Source organism: Meriones unguiculatus, chromosome 12 (assembly GCF_030254825.1).
Source record: "Meriones unguiculatus strain TT.TT164.6M chromosome 12, Bangor_MerUng_6.1, whole genome shotgun sequence".
In the NCBI taxonomy this organism is placed as follows: domain Eukaryota; kingdom Metazoa; phylum Chordata; class Mammalia; order Rodentia; family Muridae; genus Meriones; species Meriones unguiculatus.
Window position 1 is genome coordinate 30,460,842 of NC_083360.1, and position 26,706 is coordinate 30,487,547.

The window sequence follows — 26,706 nt, forward strand, 5'->3', positions numbered from 1 at the left end:
CCTGCGGGAGGAGAGGCAGGGTTGGCAGGTAACAGAGGTAAGTGATGGGTAGTGCAACCTTGGGGGTGTTCACTCTGTAGAGTGAGGCTACAGGTGTTGCAATAGCAGGGAAAGTCGAGGGCCAAAGGATGGCCCACCTCACCAGCCACAGTACCGGGAATGGCCTATGCCAGCCACCGTGAATTCATAGCACCCAGGGAGTGGAGGAGTCAAACACAGTTCCATATAAAATAAGTGTAAGAAAAAGGCCTTTAAAGTTTTTTAATAAAAAAATACTCATTACAGTTTTCCAAACACAACTTTCCACTTTAAATGCTATTTTCCCCCAACTGGTAATTCTCATCTATATTTCAGTATATTACTTCCCCCCGCCCCCCAAACTTCAAGTTTTTAAGCCTTCACTATTGAGACCTAGTGACAGCACCCAGCATTCCCAAAAGGAACCTGACTATTTATACTGTATGAAGTTTAGACACCAATAGGCACATTTAAACTTAAATTTAATTTCTGATAGGGCATTTCACATCTCAACAGGAATACGGTGACACCATGATACACATGGACACGGCATTTGATTCTGCTAACAGTCATCAGCTATACTCCTTGTAGATGAAGGTATTTGGCAACTGACACTTGTGTTAACTTTAATCAAAACGGTTTTATCTCTAATTCTTGAAAATAAGGTAGCTCTGGAAGCTGGGTACTTCACACATGCTACAGCTTGAAAGTCATCACTTGGAAGTCATCAGAAATGCCAACCTGAGTGTGCTTTTGCCTGAGACCCAAGGAGTCCTACACACTAGTGCCAGCAAGTTCCTCTGGACTAGTGCCTGGGTGCTCATGACTCTTGACAGATGCACCGCCCTGTGGGTGCCTATGTTTTCTTAACTGCTCTGGCTCCACATTCTCATCGACCAGTGCTGGTGTGGACACTGGCTTGTGCTGCTGCTGCCTTGCAGAAGCCTACACATCAACAGGTGTGCGCTTGACTAGGGAACAGCGCTCGGCCTGGTTGGTATGCCAAAGGCCCCCCCGGAGCATGGAATATGGGCAGTTTTCATTTGGCTTATGTCACATGAAGGAATTAAAAAAATGGAGCTGATGCTCAGAAAGTCACCTCTTTTAAATTCAGAACACCTACCACATCCAGAGTCACAGCCCTGACCCTGTGACTGGTCCTTCTGTGGGAAAGGCCATCACCCCAGGATGTTATTTAGTCAGATTTGTAAATTGGTCTTCGGTTGGTTTTAGTGTTAGTGTTATTTACTCATTAATACTGTTTGAAATGGGGAATTTGTCTAAAAAGTTAACAATATTTCCTTCAGGAAGATCATAAAGTAATTTGGAACAAAACCCCCAAGATTTTACTTAAGGCTAAAAAAAGTTAACAAAGTGTCCTGCAAAGCCAGTTCTGATGCTTTATCTTTCACAGAAGCCACTCAGCTGGTGGGAAAGGATGCTTTTGGACAACTGATTAAGATGGGAGCACCCTGCAGCCTGGGGGCCATGGCTCTAAAGGCCAGGCCACGTGCATGGAAAGAGGCTACATCAGCCTTCCAAAGTTAGGCCACAATTAGAAATCTAGAAATCTAGTATTTTCTTATAGAACAGTCTGAGCCAGATTAAATTCTAAACTGAAAAATGTTCCTGGCCTCATCTAGTCAAATGGGTATCTCCACAAGTCAGCCACAGGCTGCCTGCAAAGCTGTTTTAACTTTTGGAGGACCACTATAAAAGGGACAAAGGGATGGTCACTGGTCAGTGCTCATGGCATGCTAGGCTTGGAGGTGTCATGGCTGATGCTTCACACTGATCACTATGAATGGTCAGTCCTGCTCCAAATGGAGACGGCAGTTCTACAACACGATACGGCAACAGGACAGCAGCAGGCAGCAAACCCTGCTTGGGGACTTAAATTTAGGCTTTATTTATTTATTTTTTTTGGCATGGTGGCTTAAGCCACCATTGCTGACGCATTGCCATGCACCTTCCTTCTGAAAAGCACGACATCTCCTTTCTTGGTATTTCAAACTTTCCAGGGCCAAGATGCACTCCTGGAAGGGCAGAAACAATTTGGCCAAAGTTAAGTAGTCGCTGGGCTGGGCCTTTAGAAGAAATTTAAGTGTCCTAGGGAAACAGGTACCATCAGATCTGTCCACCACCATTCCTGGTGGTGCCCTGCTGGAGAGATGAGGGCAGCATAGCTTGGAGCTCCACAAACAGATGCGCAAGGGAAAGAAAGAGCACATCAGCCGGCGTTAGCCTAGGCTCCAGGCTGTGTACCTTGTGCCCTTAGGATCCTGTGGCTACCTCCCTGTGTGCTCAACCCTTTATATTGGGCTGACAGCTCAAGTACATTTTAGCTGGTAATAAGTTGCAAAACAGTTTTAACAAAGTTATATTGGGAATAAATGTCAGAAACAGAAATACTAAGTGAAGAAAATATACATTTCCCCCATACATTTGTCATGGAACCTGTTTTCATAAGACATCAGAGAGTAAGTCAAAACAAAGGCAGCTGCTCTGCTCCACAGGCCACACTGCCATCACTGGTCAAGTCCAAAAAAAAAAAAAAAAGAAAAGAAATCTTGCAACACCACGACCACTCAAAGTGGAAACAACACACTTTGAGGAATAATTCACATTAGTACAAAGAACATAGGCTGTTTCAAAAGAGTAAAATAATAATCAGTCCTGATTGGAGGGAGCCCAGGGCCTGAGTCCCAGTCTGTCCTGAGTAGGGGGCAGTATGTGAGTAAAAGCTGTACCATCAGGATAGAGTTAATGGTGACCTTTAGAAAATTCTTACTGGTTCAGGTAAGATAAAAGCATTTCACATGCCAGTTAATCTTCAATCATAACTTTAATCTAAAATAAAAACGGGAGGGCACCTTAACGTTGAGTCTCAGATTCAAGTGTAGCGGTGATAATGCGTAGTAAGGCTTGTTTGTCCTGGACTGACAAGCGTGCAGCTGATGAGCATCAGTGCAGACGCAGCACAGCTGCTGAGGATGGCTCAGTGGTGAGAGGTGCTCCCTCCACCCAAGGAGGCCCGTACATGTAGCACTATGAGCTGGGTTCCTTGGGGTGAGTGCCATGCTTGCCTTCCCGTTGTAGGCAGGGCTGGCTGTCCCATGCCACCCCTGGATGTGACCAAGCGCTATTTGCCTTCTGTGACCCTTCGCCAACACCGCCGCCTCTTCCTTTTCCCCTTGGACTTCAGTGATTCTGGGAAGGGTTTCTCAGTCTTGGTACTTCTTGCAGGTTCTGCCTTCAAGTCATGCTCACAGCAGTAGGATTGCCCATCCTGGGTAGAACGGAAAGCAGTCCCATCTTGGTGTTCCTTACAGAATGAGTTGGGGCAGAGGTGGCAAAATGAGGTAGAAGGTTTGCCACATACATCGCAGTGATGCCAAGGACATTCCCACTTCCCTGCAATAAAGCACACCATTAGCAATCAAGCGACAGAATCAAAGTGTCAACATTTTGGGTTAATTTTTTGAGTGGTGCTGGGGATTGAACTGAGGGCCTCAACCATGTGCTCTAGCAGTGTTAATGTCCAGTCTTATTCTTAAGAAATGGATCCTCAGTATGTTTTCCAGGCTGACCTTTCACCAGCCATCCTCCTGCTTTAGCTTCAAGTTGGTAGGCCAACTGAAACATACTAGCATTCCTAATTTAAAATTACTGTTTTAAAACTGCCTCGCCAAATAAATGCAAATTAACACGAGAATGCTTTTCAGTTGACAAGAAAGAAAAAGAAGCTAGTAGTTGGCTCTCAAAGGCCAGGCAGGTACTAAGTGTTGCAGACTCAGCCTACATCCCTGCTAACTGCAGCATCACACCAGATACAAGGACTACTACCTATCCTCTTAGCAGGTGTCTACTGATGGAAATGGCTTCCCTATGACTTGCATTAATCACCCACACAGACACAAGGTTTCTTTGTGTAGCTGTGGCTGTCTTGGAACTCACTAGGCTGGCCTTGAACTCAGAATTTCACCTGTCTCTCTGCCTCCTGACTATTGGGATTAAAAGTGTGAGCTATCATGCCCCAAACTGTGATTGGCTATTATAAGGAACCAGTTTTCTGCTTAGATATGAATCTCTGAAGCTCTTTGTTAAGACTAGGGATAACTGTTAAATCTATTACAGATATATATGTCAAGCTATTGTTAGGTTTCTTGTCTTTGGGTAAAGTCTGCATTTCGTCCTGATGCTGTGATTTCTCTTGAGTGTGCAGGAGTAGTAAGATGCAAAGCCTGTTATTCTATCATCTTCCAGGGAGCCAAATCTGTGGCTCCATCTTAAATAGCAGCTCCTGCTAGCTTCATCTCTGGGGATAGTGTAAGACCTGAGGAGGGAGTTAGGTGAGCTGCCCAACAATCAGGCCCTCCAGTGACTTGAGCCCTGCCATGCCAAGGCTGCTACAGTGGAACCTATCTTCTGCAATAGAAGCCTGGTGTGTATCACTTTAGATCTTGGTGCTAATGAAATGGTCACTCTATACTGGCTGGGTGTTAGAAGCTTCTGTCTGTACCCATCCTGCTGCACGCTCCCTGGACTGGGAACATTTATCACCTGACCTTCCCATGATTTGCAACCAGATAAGGCCTAGTCAGTAAAGAGAAACACTAAGAACAGCAGGCAAGTAAGTGCACTGCAAATTGTCAGAAGCTGGCATGGGTGCAGGGCACCTACCAAAGGGCCGCTTGCCCAAGCCCAGGCAGGACAGGTGGTAGGCCTTGGTGCAGAACTTCCGGTCACATAGCACCAGCTGTCCACCATCACCACAGCGGAAGCACTCATCCTCTGATTGCCGCTTCCCTTCTCCCTTGGCTCTACGCCTTCTGGTTTTCTTCTTGGCCTTTTTACCCTTTTCCTCTGAAGAAAGGGATGTTGAGGTCTAGAATCAAGAATTAAGCATTGTTCACTTCAAAGAACACAAACTAAAGCAGTAATAAAAGGCGAACTACAAAGAAGCCCCAAAAAGCAAGGTCCAAAGTACATTATAAATTACTGGAGTGTTCCAACATGGTAAAAATGGTGCCTGAGCTGAAGGTACAGCTCAAGGCTGTGGATTCAACTTCTAGCACCATAAAACAAAAGGGTATGCCACCTACACAGAGAATAGGCTCATGGCCAATGGGATGGTCTGCTACACATTAGGCAACTCCTGCCGACAAAAGACACTATAGAGGCTCAAAAATGTCATACTTGGGATCTCTTGAGGGACATGCTGACAGAGACACTCTTCGGTCAGAGTACTGGCCTATTGGCCACTTAGCTAAAAGTTCAGTTATGAGCAGAACAGGTGAGGGCAAATCAGTGTTAAAGCAGCAATCTTCAGAAAACATCTCTAGGGTGGGCTCAGTCTCCAGCTGAGAGTGGAGCTGCCTATGATAACCCTGGCCTTTTGCATGCAAGGGGTGCCCCAAAATTTATGTTCTTCCGAGGACCTTGGAACATAACTTTAGGAGTAATTGTAAATAATTAAAGTAAAATCAACTGTCACATAAAGCAAGCATGATTTGTGACCAGACTGAAAAAGACTGGTGGCCAAAGATGTGACTCCGTGGGAGAGCACTTGCCTAGTAGGTATGGGCAATGTAGACAACAAAAAGGCAGCAAGACCATGGAGACAGGGGTCAAGACAGACAGCACACAGGACCTCAAGTGAAGCAGCAGAGTGTCAAGGTAAGCTGTAGCCTGAGAACACCCTAATCACCAACAGGAGCTGGAAAGAGGCCTGAAAGTCTCAAACTCCCTGCTGAGAACTGATTTTACCTACCTGCCTTCAAGACGGAGTCCGCGTTTCTGAGGGTTAAGCCACACATCTGTTGGTGCTTCATTAGGATAGTCCCCACAGGAACTGTATCAGTGAGGAACTCTTAGCAAGTGTCCCACACTGACCTCAACCCACACACTGCAGGTGTCCTGCCTGTGTCACAGCAACAGGTCTACTGGGAAGGACTGCGTACTGGAAAACAATCTCCTCAGATGCCACCATGGCATCACAGCTGTGTGTTTCAGCTTAAGAGAAAGAAGGCAATGCCCTTACCTTTGGTCTGTCTCCAAGGAACCCACTACAGTTGGGGGCTCCACACCGACAGACTGTCTTTTCATTGCCCAAACAGTCGAGGTTATAGTTGAAAGTCAGCTCTGTCCCTAAAAGAGAGACAATGCTGTGTTAGAGGCTCCTGTCCTCCTGAGGTGATGCTAAGCTTAAGAGTCAGTCTCAAGAAAATGTACCTGCTCCCTTTCAGGCACACAATGGCATGATTCACATAAGGTCATCAATTTGCTTCCTAACATAGATATCTAAAATTACTATCCTAGAGCACTTCTAAACTCAGCCACACCGAGTACCGCCATTGCCTCTCTGCCAGTCCACACGGCTCCAGAAATCTGAAGGGCCCCAGTGGTGTACCTGCAGGAATGTCACACACAGCAAACAGGCCAACCCGTGTGTCCCCATTCACTGTCCACTTCAAGGTCTCACAGTTGGGCTGGCAGCTGTGGTTCATGAATCGTGAGTAATTCCCTTTGGGGCCGGCATCAATTATGCGGTCCTACAGGAAAAAAGTAAAGGACATGGTATCTTTAAAGAACTTCTTCTGTAGATGCTGTAGAGTATCATGAGAGTGTTGCTCATTATACTGAAAACCATAGTATCATGCTCTCCATTTGGCCAGACACATCTCAGCCAGTCCAGATTCCCTTGCTTAGGACCAGAACACAAGGAGAGACTGAACCTAAGTGAGCAGTGCTAAGGACAATGGACTGGCACCTATAACTCCACCCCAAGCAACAAATAAGCTAGAAGAAACACAAGTATCACAGATTTGGAAAGGCAGCCAGAACCTACAAGACACTAGCCCTGCCACAACAGCAAACTGATTAAAAACAGGCAAGCACTGCGTCACCTCTCAGAGAGTAAAGAAAGCACAGCACAGCACACGCAAGTTCCAGCTGGAAGCAATGGACTCTGTCTACGAGGCTGATGCATGCTGCCATGAGAGGGACAGGCACAGGTGACAGTTCTGAGAGAGTAATCTGTAGAGTCACAAATAGCACACAGTGGCCCTGGGAACTGACTCAATGAAATCAAAGTGTCCAAGCCCAGTGCAGAAATGAGAACTTTGTATCACAGCCCAGACCACAAGATGGGCAGGTGGGTGCACAGCTGTTCCTTCTCTGCTGAAAAATCTCAAGCTCAGTAGGATCGCTCATCTTCAGTGATTATTTCTGAGGTCAGTGATGAGATGGTACAAAACTCTGTGTTTGAGTAAAGATGAATCTGCCAACAGCATTCCTAGCTGTACCTTGTGGACCAGAGCACTGCAAGTGCTAACCACACTGCAACTATGCCTGTGCCACCCAATGGGTGCTGACCTTGGGGTTTCTCTTGGTGGTAAACATTTGAGTCCTTGGATAAAACTCCAGGATTTGCACGTTATCAATTGGAGCAAGCACAGAAAGAGAAACTTGGCATATGCCTGTAGTCCTAGCTGCTTAGGATGGGAAGGAAGGACAGTCGCCTCAGCCTAGGACTTGGAATTCACCCCAGGAGAACACAAGTAGAAACAATACCAGGATGTAGCTCAGTATTTTAGTATACGAAACTAACACTCTAGCTAGTGTTTTTTGAACTCCAATGTTGTGTAGATATTGCTGAATCATACCTACAGAGTATTTGTATATTTTTAGTAGCTGGTGAAATGGCTCCCAAGAATAAGGCACTTGCCATCAAACCCCGTGACCTGAGCTTGAACCCCTACACTCCACATCATGGAAGGAGAGAAGTGACTTCTGGAAGTTGCCTCTGACCTCCACACATGTGCACAATCACACACATACAGACACAAAGTAAATACATTCTTTTAAATGCATACAATGTGTGTGACTACAGGCACATGTGTGAAGTCAGGGGACAATTTTTTAGAAGTAGGTTCTCTGCTTCTACCTTGTTTTGAGGCAAGGTCTTCGGTTTCTGATGCTGTACCATGTATGGCTCCAGTCTAGCTGACCTGAGCGCTTTCCAACTGAATTTTTAAGACTTATTTTTATTTATGTGTTTTTGTGACTATATGTCACCTGAGTGCAGTTACTCAGAGGCAAGAAGAGAGTGTACTATCTCCTGAAGCTGGAGTCAGAGGCAGCTGGGAGCTGCCTGATGTGAGTCCTGTGAACTGAACTTAGGTCCTCACTGGAAAAGCATCAAGGTTTGTGTCCATGTGTGTAAACTGATGCAGAGGTCGAGTCGACCTTGGGTGCTATTTCTCAAAGGCTGTCTTGTTTTTCTTTTTTATATCCTGTTAGTTTCCTGTGGGTGTGTGCATATACCGTGCATGCCGGGTACATGTGTGACGGCTGGAGGACAACTTTCTTAAGTTATGCTCTTCCTATCACATGGGTCCTGGAAGAATCAAACTCAGGTCATTAGGCTTTTTGCCAAGCACCTTTATCCAATGAGCCATCCTGCCTCAGCACCATCACTACCTTGTTTTGTTTTATTTGTTTATTTGGTTTTTTGTTTTTTTGTTTTTGTTTTTTGTTTTGAGACAAAAAAAGTTTCTCTGTGTAGCCTTGGCTGGCCTCGAACTCAAAGAGATCTGACTGCCTCTGCCTCCCTGAGCGCTGGGATTACAGGTGTGCACCACCACGCCAGGCTTACCTTGTTTTTTGGAGGCAAGCTCTTTCACTGAAATCTGTGTGACACCCACTATATTAGGCCGGTCAGCAACCCAAGGATCTTCCTGTCTCTCCCTCCCTTGCCCTGGGGCTGTAAGAGTGTGCTGCCATGCTCTGCTTTTTATGTGAGTGCTGATGGCTGAACTTGGGTCGTCACGCTCTGTGCTGCAAACATTTCAGCAATTAAGCCATCTATCTATGCAGCTTCAATTTATTTTTATGTGTATAATTAATTATAATAAATACATGTGTAAGGGTGCCATCTTTAATCCTTTGCTATTTACATATATACAACAGGGAATGGCATGGCTAATCTCTCAAATGCTGGCATTATAGGTGTGGGTTACCATGCCCAGCCTTTTAGATTCTTCAGATATCTTTGCAGATACGGTGTTAGAGCAGGTATAGTATAGCCCATGCCTGTAATTCCCAAACTAGGCTGGTGTGGCAGTCTGAGTAGATTTGGCCCCCACAGACTCATGTGTTTGAATGCTTGGCCCAAGGGAAGTGGCACTATTAGGAGGTGTGGCTGCTTGGAGTAGGTGTGGCCTTGTTGTAGGAAGCGTGTCTCTATGGCTTTCAGGTTTCCTATGCTCATGCTCTTCCCAGTGTGGAATGAGATATTAGGGTTTTTTGGCTAGAAACTGAATATTGGAATCTAACAATACAGTAACTCTGAAAAACCACATTATTCCACCTCCTCTGGGCTTACTTAGTTTTGTTCTTATATTCATTCATTGTTAGTGATTTTCCTTCTACTCTTCTAGGCTCTTTTTAAGAGGGCCTTATCTGTGGCTTTTTCTGTACCTGTGCCTTCTCCAGGGCAGGTGCATTTGGGAAAGTCTTAGTTTTTAATGTATAGCACCAAAAAGAAGGGGGAAAATGAAGTGGGAAAACAAGCAGCAGCAGCTTTAGATATCACCACACAGGGTAACAGAGCATCCCTGGGGTTCAGTCAAGCAGTTCTTTTTACTACGTGGTAATTCTTGGTTTCTGTTCATTGCCCTCTAGAATCCTAGTGCCAGATTTCTGAGAAAACTACAATGACCTCTTACAGAAGGCCCTCCACGAACCTGCTCTTAATCCTGTGTTATGGCAGAGCCTGAAGGAAGACATGCTACTCACCTCTAGAGATCTAGGATCCACACTTTTTGCAATTATCTTTTAATTTAAAAAAAAAAAAAAAAAATTCAGGCCCAGAGGGAGGAAATGGAAAACTACCATGCACATAAGTGCATCCCACCCACCTATGCATGTATTTTGCCACATTCACTTTGTCTCCTGTTTTACAGTGTCTGTTTTACAGACATACATGTGTATATATGTACATACATACACACACACACAAACCCTTCAAGGCTAGCTGCTAACAACTTGTTCCACACCTATACACATGCTTGCTTGCTCACACATTCTCCCTCTTTCCTCCTTAACATCTCAGCTTTATGAGTTGTGATCACTGACCTCAAACTCAGGATCTTGCTGCCTTGTTCTCCCAACTACTGGGATTATAGGCATGCACTATAACTGGCTTGGGTATCTCCTAAGTCTTTCTTATTTTTTAACCTTTTCCCTCTGATATCGACCTCACTAAAGGGTCCAAACCCCACAGTCTACAGCAAATGACAGGAGCCCACTACTACTCCACAGACTAAAAATAATCAAGCTTCCCAAGGGGACTGTTGGCTGGGGCCCTTGGAGCCATTCCTATTCTACAGGGGCCCTTCATCCTAATATCAGAATCTGTTTGCTATGCTCTGCTTAAGATGGCTGCTTCATAGCCATTTTCTACCTTGTTTTCAAGCATTATTAATAGTCTTGCAGCCCCACTTTTCTGCTGGGTTTTGAGCTTACTGGTTTCAGAAGACGCAGAAGTACCAGTCTGAGGCCCTTTCTTTACCTAGGCCAAGTTACCCTCAGTCTGAGAATGCCATAAACCTCTAGTATCTAGGTTTCAGCTATTTAAAGCTATGAGCCTTGGGGAGTGGCAACATCTCCAGTCCCGCTTACTTAGGAAGCTGAGGTACTTGAACTCAGAAGTCTGAAGTCAGCCTGAGCAACACACAGAGAAAAAGGAATTGTACAAGATTCACAAGCAGTGGAGCAATGCTGTCAGAGACCACTTTATATTGTAGCCCAGACAGCATGAAATCCCTATGTCTAGGCTTTTTTCCCTCTTTCCCCTCATCTTAAGAAGACTCTTGGTAGACTATTTACATTGTACTGAACACACATGACTCTTAGGATGCTCTCTGCCAAGAGGCAGGTCTACATTCAGGAAAAAAAAAAAAAAAGTAAATGTTGGGGAAATTTTACTAAGGAAATGAAATGAAAAGTCAACAAAATACAAAGGCCAATCCTACAGGTGAACTCTCCAGGTCCATGTTCAAGACTTCAGGAATGAACAGTAAAGATACACTTCCCATTACCTTGTCTATGGTGAGCATGTAAAAGTGAGTGATGTCATTTTCATGTGCATATTTGATTCTTGCCATACATTCCTCTTCATCAATCAGCTCACCAACATACTCATTAACAAATTCTCCCTGCAAATCAGAAGAATGTAATGACTTGAGTACATATTGACCAATTCTCAGAATCAGGGCCCAAAATACCAAGACACCATCAATCAGTCTAGGGTAACACGTTACTACCTTGGAGTTCTAGAAGTCCTTTGTCAAGTTCACATTCAAATGATCTCATATATATCTTATAAACAAAGATTGCCAGTGGCAAATATATTCATGTAGTCTAGAGAATAGCAACATTCCAGATTGCTTTCTACAATGTCTTACCTCTTAGGAACATGTCTGATAATCCAGCATCCATGTAAGTAATCATTACACGCAGATTCCCCCAAAAGAAAAGAGATTATAAGGAACTTGATAGGCAAGTTCTACAGCAAGTCTACAATGAAGCAACAACTGAGGCAACCAGGGAAGAAGGATGGAGAAGGGTGTATTTAAGTAGTCTTTTTTTAAAAAAACAAAACAAAACAAAACAAAAAACATGGCTATGACTAGTGCTACAGCTTATGCCTTTTCTATGCTGGACTTAATTCTGGTCATGGGCCTTGGGTCTGGGACTGCTAGTCCCTAGGTTATGACAAAGCACATCAGGGACAGGCTGTGCAACAAGGTAAACGAGCAATTCCACTTGTACCTCTATGAAGGGGATATACTGGCAAGTGAATCTGAAAGCAGAAACAGGGTTAAAGGAAGTTAGTCTCTCTCACCAATGAATTTGATTATTGATTGTGTTATGGGTGTTTTGCCTGCATGTATATCGGCACCATGTGTGCTTGGTGTCCTCAGAGGCCAGAAGAGAGCACTGGATCCCCTGGAACGAGTTACAGATGACTGTGAGCCACCACGTGGGTGCTGGGAATGGAACCCAGGTCCTTTAAAGGAGTAACTAGCGCTCTTAGCCGCTGAGCCATCTATCCAGCCCTGCCAAAGAATTTTTTTGCTTACTGGATTATACTGAGACTATGTTAAATAGTGACGCCTCCTTAGCTCTTGCAGGATTGCCTAAGCATCTGACTGCCAGTTTAAGGAAAAGACGTTCTTTCCTAGAGGCAAACATTCCAATTCTGACCGAAAACATGCTTCAAGGAAGTTTATGAGTATAAATTTTGACAGCAGTTATATAATGTTTTAATTTTTTTGTTTGTTTTTGGTTATTTATTTTAACCCTACCTGGCTTGGAACTAACTATGTAGACCATACTGGCCTTGCACTCAGAAAGATCCGTCAGCCTGTGCCACATCTCACGTATGTACTATCATACCTGGCTTACAACATTTAACTATAAAAATTCAATCTGAACATGGTTTTAGAGTACTTTACACAGATGGTAAAACAAACAAACAAACACCCAACACAGTAAGCAGCAAGTCATTAATTTTTACAAGGGAAAGGGAAGGCTAGTGGGATGATTCAGTAGGTAAAGTTACTTGCCACCAAGCCTAAGGACCTGAGTTCAATCCCTGGGACCAACAAGGAAGGAGAAAACTGACTTTCAAAAGTTGTCCTCTGATCTCACACATGCCAAGGCATACGCACGTCCACACAGACTCCAGTGCACACACACACACTTAAGAATCACTCGAGTACAAAAGCAGGGAACATATCGCATACCTTTCTGATGTCCCTTTTGGCAACCAGGCCCCACCCTTTGCCATCTGTCTTGATGATCTTTGTCTCAGGGTACTGGCGCTTAGTGAAACACTGGTTCTGGCAGTATTCGCCTGCAGGACACACTTGAGGGTGGCACTCAAACATAAGCATCCTGTTTAGACATTCTGAATCAAAGCCACACGGGTTCTCATCTGTGGGCTTGCAGTTGCATTTTGGGATTTCAGAAATGTCAGCTGTATAGATCTGGACTTTACCATAAGGCTTATTCACCTGTAGGGGAAAAAAAAAGGCAAGTTGTCTTGACTATACTCTGTAAACAGAGAGCCCTGAACCAGGCACACCCATACTGTCCCCTCAAGGACCCACCCTGGACACATGTATCTAGTAATCATTACTGGGCCTACAGAGATAGTTTCTGGCAGACCTCTTAAAAGCCACAACCTGGGTGTGAAAAATCTGTAGCCCATGAGCAACTTCCAAACTACTCTGTGGAGAAGACAGACACAAACACACAAATGTACACATAATCCTGACACAACCATTACCTTGATATGCTTGTATGGTGGAGGCTTTCTCTCACTCTCCTGTGTTTCTCGGGCTTCCCGCTGAAGTTTGATTTCATTAAAACGAGCTTCAGCTTCTTGCAGTGCTAAAAAGTCAACAAAATACAAGAAATATATTTCAGTAAATAAGCATGTCTACCTTCTAAGCTCTACATTCACTGCAGAGAACTGCTGTGGCTTCCAGGAAACTAAAGGCTGTGACCCTGTAAAAGGCAGGTGACTCGGCGGCTGAGCACTGGGAGCTGACCTGTGCCAGCTCAGCACAAGCCCAATTGTTCTTCCGTCAGGCACTACCCAGTCTCTGTACTGAGCTCTAAGGACAAGGGAACGGTGCTGGTACTTTGGACACATTGTGCTAAAAAGAAAACCGTGAACTTCTATTCTCTTTGAAAGCAAATGGGTTCTGAGAATAAGCACCGGTTCAGATAAGAGAGGTCACGTCAACACCCAAAGCCCACAGACTGACTGTCAGTGTCATTTTGAGGCCTGGTCTTTGGTTGGGCTACGCTGGCAGCTGCTGTCAGTCATTGGAGGGCCTGACTAGCCAGCAGGCCATTGTCATGAGCATGGAGTCCATTTTCACCATCTGCGACCATAAACTCACTGGGTTTCCTCAGTCTCTAACAGTCTCTCCCTTCTGATCATTTTCAAGAATCTTTTGATTAGCTATCCATTCTTACTCAGCCCCCAAATGCTGAGGCATCAAGGAAAAAAAGAAAAGTTGCTGTTGTTTGACAGCTACTAAACTCTCAGCAGCAAAAGAGCCAATGGCTCTCAAGGCACAGATCTTCATCTCCCATGGCAAATCCCATCAGCAGTGACACAGCTTTAGTTCTCCCTGCGTGGGTCATGTTAAGCACCTCAAGCTTCCCCTCCTGTCTTCACTCAGAGAAAAATGCTGGTTTTTTCCTACCTCTAGCTCCTGTCTCCTTCCTGCCCAAGTCATTATCTAGCTCAACCATGCTTTCTATACTCTGTCTCCCAGACTGTGGAATTTAATACATCATTCCTGTCAATCGGCCTACCCTGACACTGTGTAATGTACCCAAGGTCCCACTATGTCTGCTAAATTAGAATGAATTAGCAGCGAGAGAGCTAGAACTTAAGGTTCCAACCATGGGAAATCATATCTAGAGATGCCACACAAAGGCCAGCTATGGAAAATATCTATAATGAGTTTTGAAGATAGTATCTTTAAAAAAGCTTTACTTCATTCTACTAAAACTGATTATAAGTTAATAATGCAAGTTATTAAATAGCATACATATACTTCAATAAATACATCAGCCTACACACTTTTTTTTTTGTCTAGTATAAAGGAAAAGATATAATGTTTAGTCCAGAAATTTCTAAAAAGATCAAATTTCAAAAGAACAAAAATTAGGATTAACAAGCCATAAGACAGTGCCATTTATTCTCCACTGGGAAATCTCCATACCGTTCTTGAAGACTCTTCCGATCCCTCTGACCCCCTGGTAGCGGCTGCCCCGGTCCCCCTCCATGTATGGGAACACTCGTGCCTGATGCGTCCAGTAATAATCTTTAGACCCAAAGAAAAACACAGGGAATTCTCCAATCTCGTGCTTCATTTTCTGAATATTTGGGGGAACATTTTTGGGATGGCAAACTTCTGCCGGCCACCATCTATTATAAATATTAAAAACAGGATTCACAAATTCTTCAGAGAATGACAAGATTTTTAATACTTAGTACTGTAAAGTAAAGCAAACACATCTGAATAACACAGACTCTACAAAAGCATAGGCTTTTATTTTATACCTGTAGTTCCCAAGTTTGACCCAAATGATGTCTTGAAAGTGCAGCTTCTTCCCAGCCCGGCAGTCATTGCAGAACCAGCTGCCGTCGGGCATATCGATGTTCAGGCAATCAGGGTGAAAGGCTGCTGGGCAGGCCTCACAGCACAGAAGGCTTCCCCCTACCAGAAGAGAGCAGGCTACAATGAGTTTGTCTTACCAGGTCAGATTGGAGACACCACCTACCCTTGTCTGTTTTTCCGAGAAGGGTTTCAGTGAGCATCCACCTGTTTCTGCCTGGGCTGAGTACAGAAATTAAAGGCATGTGCCACCACAGCCCAGCAAGGCTCTCTCTAGGCCCTCTAACTTAGCCTGTAACTGGCACAAACCAACAGAAGCCCCAGTGCCAGTATATCAACTCATGAGTCAATACTTAATGGCATCAAGTAATCTGAAGTCTACACGACTCACTTAAAGGGCTCCAACATTAGCTAAGAGCACTCAGCAGAACCCCTCCTTACCTTTGGAGCACACAAAGCACCAGCTCACGTTGACATGGGTGTGGTGCCGCTTCCCTTTCCGGGCAGTGAAGTGGCCTGTGCAGACTATGCTGTTAGAAGCAATCACTGAACACCCTGCTGCCAGACAAGCATCCCCTCCATGATACGCAACAGGGCATCGGACACACCGCATCATTTTACCTACAGAAGAGAAACACTCTGAGGATCACAAATAACGCTGACTCCACGACCAAAATCACAAAGCCTCAGAAAGCCGGAAAATTTATGATGGAAGACCCTGGAGCTACTTCATAACATTACCTTCCATCAAGGCCAAAGTATTTCAAAACTGTATGAGAAAGGCAAAAAATGTTTTGAGAAAACAGACACCATTTAAATGTCACTTTCTAAAGCAGGTTCAGCCAACATTTTTATTTTGTTTTTTAGAGACAGGGTTTCTCTGTGTAGTCTTGGCTATCCTGGACTCACCTTGTAGATCAGGCTGGCCGCCTCTGCCTCCCTGGGTGCTGCAATTACAGGCATGCATTACTATGCGAGGCTCTTAACCAGCATTTCAATCATTTGGGATTTATGAGAGCCTCTTCTGGAAACCCTACCTACTAGATATTGATAGCATATTCTCCCTAAATATTGCAAAATGTGTCTTGCCAGAGAAGCCCTGTGACAAGAAAGACAAAGCACCTGCCTTCCCAGATCCCACATAGCTACCCTTATCTTTCACATATGCAATTTGCTTTTAAAATATTTCCAGCTGAGGATGAATCTCAGCGGTAAAGCACTTGCCTAGTGTGTGAAGCCCAGGGTTCTACCTCTTATACTACAAATAAAAGTTCCCTTATCTACAAAGTGCCTTTAAAAATAAGCAAACAGAATCCAGAGACAGCTCAGGTCATATCCTTTGTTGAAAATCAAGAATCTGAAAGTGCTGGTTGATATGGAAAGAATGGAATGGGAGCAGGTCTTATATTACAGAGAAAAAAAAAAAAAGTCACTTGACTCATGATGAATCAGCAGAAAAACAGGAGCAATTGGAAACTGTCACAGTCCATGAGCTCTAGTGACACTTGTTTGCCCTGAGTGGGCCCACTTTCAGAAGCACCTACACATTGCCAGTGAACCCACACCCGAGTAGTAAGGGCACATCTATCTGTACCTTTCGACGGCCGTGGATTTGAAGGGTTTGAAGCATGGCAGCTCACACAGCTGTGGAGAGGGCAGCGAAAGCCTCGGCTCTCAAACACAGTGAGAGGGAATTTTTTTACACAAGCTTCATGGTAAAACTTCCCACACTGAGTTACCACACAGCGCTTCACCTCCATCTTGCTTTCTTTACACACGAAGCATGAATGAATCCCTAACAAGTGGTCAAAGAGGTAGAGAGAAAGGTGCAGAGAACAGTTAATTTCAGGTCGGAGCAATTTAAAGCAGTTTTTCTGGAACAGCCTGTATTACTAGAGCTTCTAGCTCTATTTCTAAGCTTGCTGTCAAGCCTCACCTTAAATACAGGAGAGTCTTTCTTCCTCCTGGCCCACTCACCAATGCAGCAAAGACTTGCTACAACCACAGGAAGACTAGCATATGAAGTGTGCTACTGTTGTTGGGCTGCCTGGGAAGCTTGACCCTTGTTGGGCCTAGTCAATAGGGAGCAGGGACCACTATGCAGCCAGTCTTCTGCTCAGTATGATCTAGACTTTATGACGAATCCTGAGGCACTAGAGTGGTGCTTAACCCCTCAGTTAAGTTCTTGTTGAAAATAAGCTAAGAGCGACAACTAGTCTTTTTCAAGAACTGAGTATTCTGCCAGTACCAGTGTTCTGTAGAGGCAGGACTGTTTAGAGGTACACTGCCCTGGAACCGCCACCCATAGAGCAGACTCAGGTAAACCCCACAGGAGGGACTTGGAAAAGTACACAGCCTCTTAGTCCCTCACCCCACAGTCACTGTGTCCTGAAATACTTTGCCTGGTTATACTGTCATTCAAGTAGTAAAGCCCACAGTACAGGGGACGAGCAGCTTACAAACATGCACCTTTGAGCTAATATGTGTGGGGCTTTTTCTCTGCCAAATGTCTCAGACACCATTTGAGGAAGCACAGAAGAAAGAAACAAGCAGTGCTGGCCTCTACACACAAGCCCCAGATTTGGAAGCTGAAACTTACCTGAGGTACATTCAGTGCAGGTGAATCTTCCTTCTGGTCTTCGGGAAAGTCCAAGGCAGGCTAGGTGGAACGCCCCACAGCAGGGGCCCTCACACAACAAGAGACTGCCTGTCTTCTCACACAACTGTGGGGAACAGAGGGCAGCATGAGCCCACACCCAGCCGGCCCTATCCTCACCACCGGTGACAATTTTATTTCAACTGTGGCATGCAAATGAACACAACCATACAGTGAGCCGCCCAGCAGGATACCAGACTGCAGCCAGTTTAAGTTACATAAAAATGCTAGTTAGTCTCTCAGCAAGGGCTAAGGAAACAAAAGACCAAAACACTGAAGGATTCATTCTAAAATCATTCCAGATGTTTCAGATCAGATGTGAATGTCAAAAACAAAGGAAACTAAACAAAACCCCAAGACCCATAGCATACTTTCATCATAAACCAGCCATCCTTCCACCGTTGGCAGCAATGGAGCCAACTGTCAGCCATTTTCCAACTATGAACAGACAGACCCACAGACCCACATGGACAGCCACCGACTGCACCTCACAATGGTGCGGAGACTAAGGCACAAAAAGGTGAGTTGCTTTCTTAAAATCACCAACCCAGCATCCAGCACTGATAGGATACTCTCCCAGGCAATACCACTGTAGGGATATAGGTCTAGTCACACCATGACTGCCCTATCCAATGAACTAAATAAACAGCAACGGTGCTGTACATGAAACATGTCCCATCTGAGAGTACGTAATGTTAAGTTAGGCAGCTTAATACCAGAATTGTGATGGCAGTCTAACTCTTCCAAAGAGGTATCCCTGAGTAATAACGGGGCAAAAGAGAAGTCTGGGAAACGATGATGCTGGAAACTCACTCTGCTGTCCTGGACTTCACCAATACATTAGGCATCGCCTACCCCTCACCTGACACACGTACTCCTTTTTGGCAGCTACTCCTCTTTCAGACTTTTTAGATGAGATGGATGCTTCGGTCTGTGTTTCATCTGCACTTTCATACGGAGACTCTGAAGGTTCATCTCCTGGGCTGTCTGAGACCTGAAGATGAAGGAGGTGGACGACAGTTCACTAGCCACAGAAAAAAGGTGGCTGTATCCTTTGGACACAGCCCACTTCCTGCCCTACCATCCAGTGATGTGGTGTGGATACACATTATCACTGGCTTGGAAGTAACAAAACTTGTAAAAGCTGCATAGAAAACTTCAGAACTGGACCTTATTCTACTCAATAGTTAATATACAAATGTACATAAGATGTATTCCTTTAAATAGAGCAACTTGTGAAAATCCAATTAATTCTGCTAAGTAAACTGAGTTCTGAGATCAATATTCTTGCCCTTTCTCACCCAGTGTGTTCAGACCCAAATAACACATGAATTAAAAAAAAGAAAGAAAAAAAAAAAAGGTGAAGTTGCGAAAAAGACAACTGTATCTCACTCTACTGAGGAGGACACTGCTCTTCTTTCCAGAAGCATGCTGCACTGCTGAAATTGAGTCAGCAGGGTCACTGACTTGCATTGCAGCCTTACTGCCTTGCCTCTCCCCTCACTGCTAACTTGCCCCAGCTCATCTACTCTGCCTCACAGAATGGCAAAGAATACTTTCTGCCTGTTTTGTTAACACTGGAACAGACAGGAGAAATGCAGTGTGTGTGCAAATGAAAGCCCCTATTTTTTACTGGATTCCTTCCACTCAACAGAGGTTATGAACTAGCTACAAGCTCACCCTTGCTACACAAACCATCCTGTCCTCACTTGAAAAGTGCTAGCAATAAACATTTAAATGGGTAAAACAAAATCCTTCATCTATCAAATTCAAGTGCTTAAATGATCTTAGTTAAGTGTTATTGATCTTAATAAGTGCTGAGAACTGGATTTTCGAGCTAAAACAAAGCAAAAAAAAGTATTAACTATGTTTCTTGTTTACTTCAATAACCACAAGTAATTATGCTATAGGCTTGCTATTTGCCAGTGAACACAAAGCTAGACATTGTAATGAGGCCATATTAAAAAACAAAAACAAACTCACCAGGGACTCTGGCCCATTGATTCTGCAGCCTTACTGATGAGCTTTCCCCAGATTTATCTCAGTGAAATTATTGGGAGCAATGAGATAAACAGGCATGTTTCTGATTTCCACTCCTGTTAAAGTGGGATAAATTACCAAGGACTCCTGTGGCTCTGATGGGCCACTGGAGCAACAGACAGGCTTTGTGTGATCCCGTTCTAGTCTCACTAGACAAATCCAGCAACAAGAATGTAATGAAGGGGGGGAAGGCCTTTTAATATAATTTTCTCACCTTTTGCGGGCAGATGGGAAAAGCATGAAGAACACTAGATTAGTGTCACATCATAAGGTCTGTCATATAGGAGGCTGACTAGCTGGAACTGTAGGGCCCACTGCCAATCCCTCGCCCATCAGCTCACCTCCCACTTCTTTAACATCAATATCCAGAAAGAGGCAACTTGAAATGCTCAGAATTCAAACTCCAAATTTAGTATGTCCATCAGCTATGAGGCTCACAGGTGGAATCTGAGCACGTCTGAGATGAGATGGGTAAGGCCTAGGGAAGCCCAGGCCTCAGGGATCAGTGACCACATAGCTCCCATAGCCACAAGGCTGACCCATCTGACTAATGAAGGCACTGAGACCCAAAGGATGTTTGGCACAGCATCCATGAAAAGAGCCCATGCTCCATCCACCAACCCACTTCTTCCCTCAGTGTGGATCAAACAAATTTAAAAGCTATAAAAAGAGAAAGAAATGGAAAGAAAGACAGAAAACACAAACCAGTCCTGGGTCAGAGGAAGGAACAGCACCTTTTATTTAAGATTTACAGAAAGTTAGCACGTTTCCACTTGGAGATATTTCCTAAATTAACAAAGTCTGTTTGAGGAAATAAACACCGAATACATATTTTGAATGGAAATATAAATGTTAACGACACACATAAGGCTCGTTTCCTAATTGGGTCTGTTATCCACATACAGAATATAGACCTTACAATATCACAGTCCATGACAGATTGTAGAAGGTCCGCCTTCACCAACCACATCCTCCCCCACAGATGGACGAAACCCCTACCCAGTCAAGAGGGTCCCTCAGCTCTGCACAGCAAACCACCTGCAAGTAGAGCCAGTGTGCGCCTCACTCCAGCTGCAGGCTCCACCTCCATGTGTACCAGGTGACAGCTTACTTGGAGATGCCATTTGTGGAAGTGACATATCACCTGTATGGTCCCAACACAGTCCCAGATCTCAGTCTACAACATCTATGATCTATTCAGTATCCAACAGGATGTATTTGGAAAAAGAAAAATGCAGTGATTGATGGGACACAGACTGTCAAGAATTTTCCTGTGGCTTCCTGTGTCCACCAAGGTCAGGCTTGTAGCACTGATTTCCAAGCAGCTTAGTTCCTGACTTTACAAAGTTGTCTTGAGTCTGAAAATACTTTCTCCACTCTCTACTCAGTATGTGATAGTGCGAAGTTGCCTACCTGCCTTAGACACACTTTCCTCCAGAAGCAGGAAGTGCAGTCTCCAACAGTCTCCATCTATTACAGGGACTTTGAAGATGGCATTACCAAACATCATGTGACCCAGTAGACATCTTCCAACCCACTGCCAGGAGCTATGTGGCCATCAGGAAGGCTCAAAGAATGCAACTGAAATTACCCCACTGTGGCCACAAAGTAGACCCCTGCCCTTCTGTGGGCTGATACACATTGAGTTTTTAATTTTTTGACAAAACAAATCCCTTCACAAGTTGAATACTACATCATTTTAAAATACAATTACAGACCTTGAACAATAAATATTTCTATAACCAACATTATTTTCATGTTTAAGTTATGCTTTCATAAAGGAAGAAGTATAGAAGTGCGTTCACAGACGGTTTAGATTTACAAATGATAAGAATCCTGTGCTCAGTAGATATAATGATCTAAAATTAAAAGACTAATCTCAACCAGGTCTTCCAAGTTAACATCACAGTGAAGTATTAAGAGTGGAATTAAGACAATTTAAAATTAAGTCAATCATTCTAAAATCCCAAAATTCAAAATAATTTTTATTAAAGTTTGTACAGATTAAAATCCTCCTAGCTATTCCTAATTTAAAGCCAGGTATAAGTTACTGAGGGCATGAAAGAGAAAAAAATACAAAACAACAACAACAACAACAAAAAACCTTTAGTCCACAGAATGTCATTGTGCTTCATAGTCACCTAATCTCTGCCAGATTCTATAATGTTAGCCTAAGAGGACAGGAAAGACCAAGTGAGAGCTGTCCCCATTTAGCCATATGGCTAATACTCCCATAAAGGTATGCCCTTCTCCCAAGTTACTTGAGTCTCTAAATGTTCTACTGACTCAACCATGTTCCAGCTGTGTCCTCAGAAGCAGCAAGCCCTTGGGAGTAGGCTGCAGAGAGGCACAGTCCAGCCAGCTGCAGCAACAGGCCATGTGTCCTCACCTGGAGGGCGTGAAAACAGAAGACCCTCCAGCCTGTTTCCTTAGCTCATGTGACTGGCAATGTCCCTGTAGGAAACCTAGGACTTCACTATCCCAGAGGTTTTGTAAAAGCAAAGTTCCCCTGAAATGCTATCCTGTTCAACACACTGCCAGAGTTGTATGTCCAATGCTGAACAACTACAGAGGCTAGGAAAAGCATACGGATGTGGACGTGGCACACAGGGCTCTGGCGAGCTGAGACACGCGAGGTCGCTGGGAGCACACCCTTGCTATTTAGGCCCCAGAGAGCACGTCCCTAACCCTTCCTCAGCAAGGAAAAATGCAGACATACTTTTCGCGTATACTAAAGATGACCATTTTTCATCACTGGCAGGAAAAACAGGGGGAAAATCCTAATAATCTAAGCAAAACAATAAAAACAGTACCTAAAGGGAGCAAAGTCAATCTCAGTCACCAAAAAATGCTGAAATATACAGGAATCAATGTTTCTTAAAACAAAAACAAAACCCAAAAAAGCTTTCTAAGTCATTATCAATAAGAAGTAACAAAAGCTCTGAAAGCACGTTAGGAAAGCCCTTCTGCTTTACCGTAGCAAAAGACAATTTGGATTTCATCATCTAAAAGATAAAATGCAGTCCTTGTTAATTAACTTTTCAAAAACTGGAATAATGGGTTTACTGATGCTAAAAAAGGTGCTACACACTTAACAATCCAAAGGGCCTTTGGGTCCCTAAGAGAGTCCACTTGAACAGCAGGTGATCAGCAACCTGTATGTTTGAATACATGTGAGACAGACAGTACCGTAGAATCAGTGACAGAGAAAGAAAGCAAACTTACTAAGTGTTAATGACCCTACGGCTCACCTGCCTTTGGACAAACATTTCCTAAAAGGAGCTATGACCTCATAGGGCATCTCAGGCCCACAAAAAACAACTGAGGTCAGCAAAGAACCATTCACTCAGGGTTCCCCATTCTGCTCAAGTGAGCTGAGTGAACTAGGAGCTTATATAGAATATATACCAGTGCTGAAGGACAGACAGAACTAAATCCAGATCAGGCCTCACACTCCAGGCTATGAGATCCTTTCTCAGGAGCACTCTTTCTTTAATCATTCAAATTTTATAAAATCACAGGCATCATTTTTTCTTTGAGAAATGAGTTTTTTACTTAAGATCTTTATTTCCTTCTTATATGGCATTTATGTTATAAACTCTTAATTGGTGCTAGTCACCAATATCATCTAGGCAGCCCATAGGCTCCAGATTCAACCCTATGATGAGTACATAGAGTCACAGACATGTCATTGCCAAGTTAGGTTTTGTTGGTATTTACTTGTGACATATTCTCTCATTTATGAAAAAGTCCTGTCCCTCATCTGGCTACTAGCTCCAGAGAACCCGGTTTTAAGTTTTCTGGTGCTTTTGCATGAACTATCTCAACTTATCCCAGAATTAGATATAACTTGGCTGAGACCAACTTAAAAAGCCTTCCATCCCATGCCAGAAGCAGGCTGCTCTACACCTCTTCAGAGGCAGTGGACGGAATGGATGCCCTCATGCATGGAGCAAGGACCCTTTCCTCTTAGATCTTATGGTATTTTATTTCCTTGTCATGCTTAGATTTCTTGTTGGTTTTCAGGACATCCTCTTAAAAATATTGAAGTTGTCTTCTGCTGGGAAACACAGATGTAAATAGACATGAATACTGAAGAAAGTTTTGAGCTACAACTACAGTTAAAGGCATCATGACCAAAGGACAACATTCACTTTCATCAACCTTGAAGAAAAGCCGCTAGGGAGGGAGAAGTCCTTCCAAACAGAAAGGGCTGAGTAGCACCTGAAGGACCTGGCTGCTGGGCACAGGTCTTTATCCAGGACATGTGCTCCCTGGGGTGCTGCTCTCCCTGGGGTGCTGCTCTGTGGGAACAGCTACAATCCAAACCTTTGTACATTCACACAAGTCTTCAACTCTTTAGACTCTGAGTTTTATAAAGAAAGCTACCTCCCCTTGCAGGCAAATGTAGAATAAACAGTGGTTCTGAAGGAAGATCAAATAGGATCAAATGGTAATAATTCTTTGTGTGGCAGAAGCAAAACTCATCTCAACAGTGGACAGTTCAAAAGACCTAAGACTAGAGAGGTAGCAATGCTTTTTTTTTTTTTTTAGACATTTTTATAGAAAATGAAGGAATTCCATGTTAAATTTGTAGCATAATAAATTTGTCACATAATCTTTGTACTTTTAGCAGACAAGCTATTGCTTCTTGCTGGACTGATTTAAACAAGAGTCTCTTTTCTACACACTTCCTTGAGGAGAGTTCAGGTAAGAGCTGACATGGAACTCTGCTTATTTGCTGTGAGACCACCACTAGTCTCTGGGGCAGGAAAACCTACACTCTGCACTCACTGCAGACTGCTAAGAACCCTGCTCCCGCCCTTGCCCCAAGGTGGTTATGTCTTCCCCAGCTGATGAATATTCCAAGATGCCCACTCTTGTTCCCCTTTTATTCTCTGAATTCGGCAGGTACTAACTGTGCTACTCTGTGGTTGTCACCACTGGTTCTGAAGTCCTCACTTTCCCACCACAGAGCATAGAGTCTGTCTTGCAGCTACTTCCTGGGCACTCACTCAAAATTCATCATGCTCTAATTTCAAATGAAATCCCTTCATTTTTGCTCAAGACCTTTCAGGATAGTATCTTTACTTGTGAGAAACCACTTCTTGAACCAGGGCCATTTCTACACCATCATATTTCTTCACATACTTTTTAATTGTGTGATTTCTATTTTTAAATTACCTGAGATCTTTCATGTCCTTTAAGAACAGTACAACTTAGAATGCTTACATTAGGTATTCTCTGAGGTTATGTCTCTCATTACATTTGAGCAGAGCCAGCTGAGTAACCTATGAGACTGTAGCCTCATAGTCTAAGACCTACTGTGTCACACAAACAGAGCTAGGGTTCTGCTACACCTGGATTTATTTTATCCGCACATGCATGATGCAGTCAAGAGGATCATTTTTCATGCCAAAGCAAAATTTATACTTTTGGATAAAAATGGAATGATGGTGATTTTTATTATTTTTATTGTAATAACCATTACTGTCACAATAGTGAACCACTGAGTCCTTGCAAGGTGCCAGGCACTGTACGTGTTTTACATGCGTTACATTACTTAATGGTTTTGAACAAAAGTACTTCTCAGAAACTTTCATCACAGGTCCAACACTGAGGTGTCTGTATGGAATGGCCTGGGTACCATTCACACACCCCGTGCACAAGCTCTGCTTCTTGAGCTGAGGGCAAGTGGAGCCTTTCCTCCCATGCAAACATGCGGGCAACCTAGGTATGCTCCAGCTGGGCATCCAGGACCACAACGTTTAAAACATGATGCTGATATTCTATAAAAGTAACTGGTGATGTGGTTGTTGTCCTAATAACCTGATTATGGTATCTTCTCAGTATTAGTGACTGGATCAAGAGTTGAATGGTTCACAATGATACTGGAAATGGTATTTTTTCCCTAAAAATCTACTGTGTCTAGTGTCATAGTAAAACTGTCAAGTAAAAAAGGACAGAATCAAAACTCTTCCTGCCTTTAATGTGGGAAAACTGGTTTAATATCTACAATACTAATACATTTCATTAACAATGAAAATATCTGACAAAAGACCCTTAATGTGTCCTGCTTGTTCTTTCTTACGGATGGAACGGATGCTGACATTTTTCCATAAAAATTCAGTAAGTTATATGAATTAGAGGAAAAACTGAGCCTTAACAGGATAACCCCTTCAATATGGTGCCACTATCAGAGCTCTGGGATAGCCTCAATTGAAGGGTTTCCTCAACTTCAAATTTAGACTGATCATTAGAATATGAATGTGTTTCTATTATGAGATGAATGTGATTGATTAAATGGCCTTGATTGGGTATCTTACCTTGGTCTTAAAATTTGTTATCTGTTTTCTTCATTGTATGTGTTTATTAATACCAGTAAAAACAGATTATCACACATCTTCCATAAAATGATTGTGATAGAAATGTCACTTAGTGTATACGATGATGCACCACCTGCAGCAGACATCTTGGGGTATTACATCATTCTAAGTGCAGTACAGGGCGGCTGAGTTCAAGTCCAACTTGACTGATGTGGGCTCCCATAAAAGCTGTTACCAGTGAAGGCGAAAAAAATAAGAATTTGCTCTACTAAGGGAACAAAAAATGAAGTTACAAAACACTTAAATCACATCAATTCCTTCACAGGCCTTTGTCATGCAAGTGTGTCATTTTAATCTCTTCATTGGGGTGATGTAATACCATGTTATTCATAATTATTCCAATATAAATTTATCATACACATTTTTCAAGAACTTAAACTACAACATGTCCTAA

At 43.5% G+C, this 26,706-nt stretch overlaps 1 protein-coding gene across 5 annotated transcripts in view; it reads right to left on the bottom strand.

Moving 5' to 3' along the window:
- Nucleotides 1-246: 246 nt before the first annotated feature.
- The window catches only part of Nsd2 (nuclear receptor binding SET domain protein 2), a 74,549-nt gene continuing 48,089 nt past the window's right edge, over nt 247-26,706 (bottom strand). For 3 of the 5 annotated variants that reach the window (XM_060365500.1, XM_060365498.1, XM_060365499.1), the window contains 14 exons: nt 18,749-18,880; nt 17,830-17,953; nt 16,825-17,025; nt 15,672-15,851; nt 15,176-15,332; nt 14,835-15,040; nt 13,379-13,482; nt 12,834-13,103; nt 11,124-11,240; nt 9,820-9,855; nt 6,431-6,572; nt 6,062-6,168; nt 4,702-4,906; nt 247-3,432 (listed from right to left, as the gene is read on the bottom strand). In XM_060365500.1, coding sequence (XP_060221483.1) covers nt 3,161-3,432; nt 4,702-4,906; nt 6,062-6,168; nt 6,431-6,572; nt 9,820-9,855; nt 11,124-11,240; nt 12,834-13,103; nt 13,379-13,482; nt 14,835-15,040; nt 15,176-15,332; nt 15,672-15,851; nt 16,825-17,025; nt 17,830-17,953; nt 18,749-18,880 — 2,253 coding nt within the window. In that variant the 3' untranslated portion in view covers nt 247-3,160. Of the gene's footprint in view, nt 3,433-4,701; nt 4,907-6,061; nt 6,169-6,430; nt 6,573-9,819; nt 9,856-11,123; nt 11,241-12,833; nt 13,104-13,378; nt 13,483-14,834; nt 15,041-15,175; nt 15,333-15,671; nt 15,852-16,824; nt 17,026-17,829; nt 17,954-18,748; nt 18,881-20,641; nt 26,481-26,706 lie in introns of those variants that run through there. The other 2 variants (XM_021651544.2, XM_021651560.2) reach the window with 2 other exon arrangements.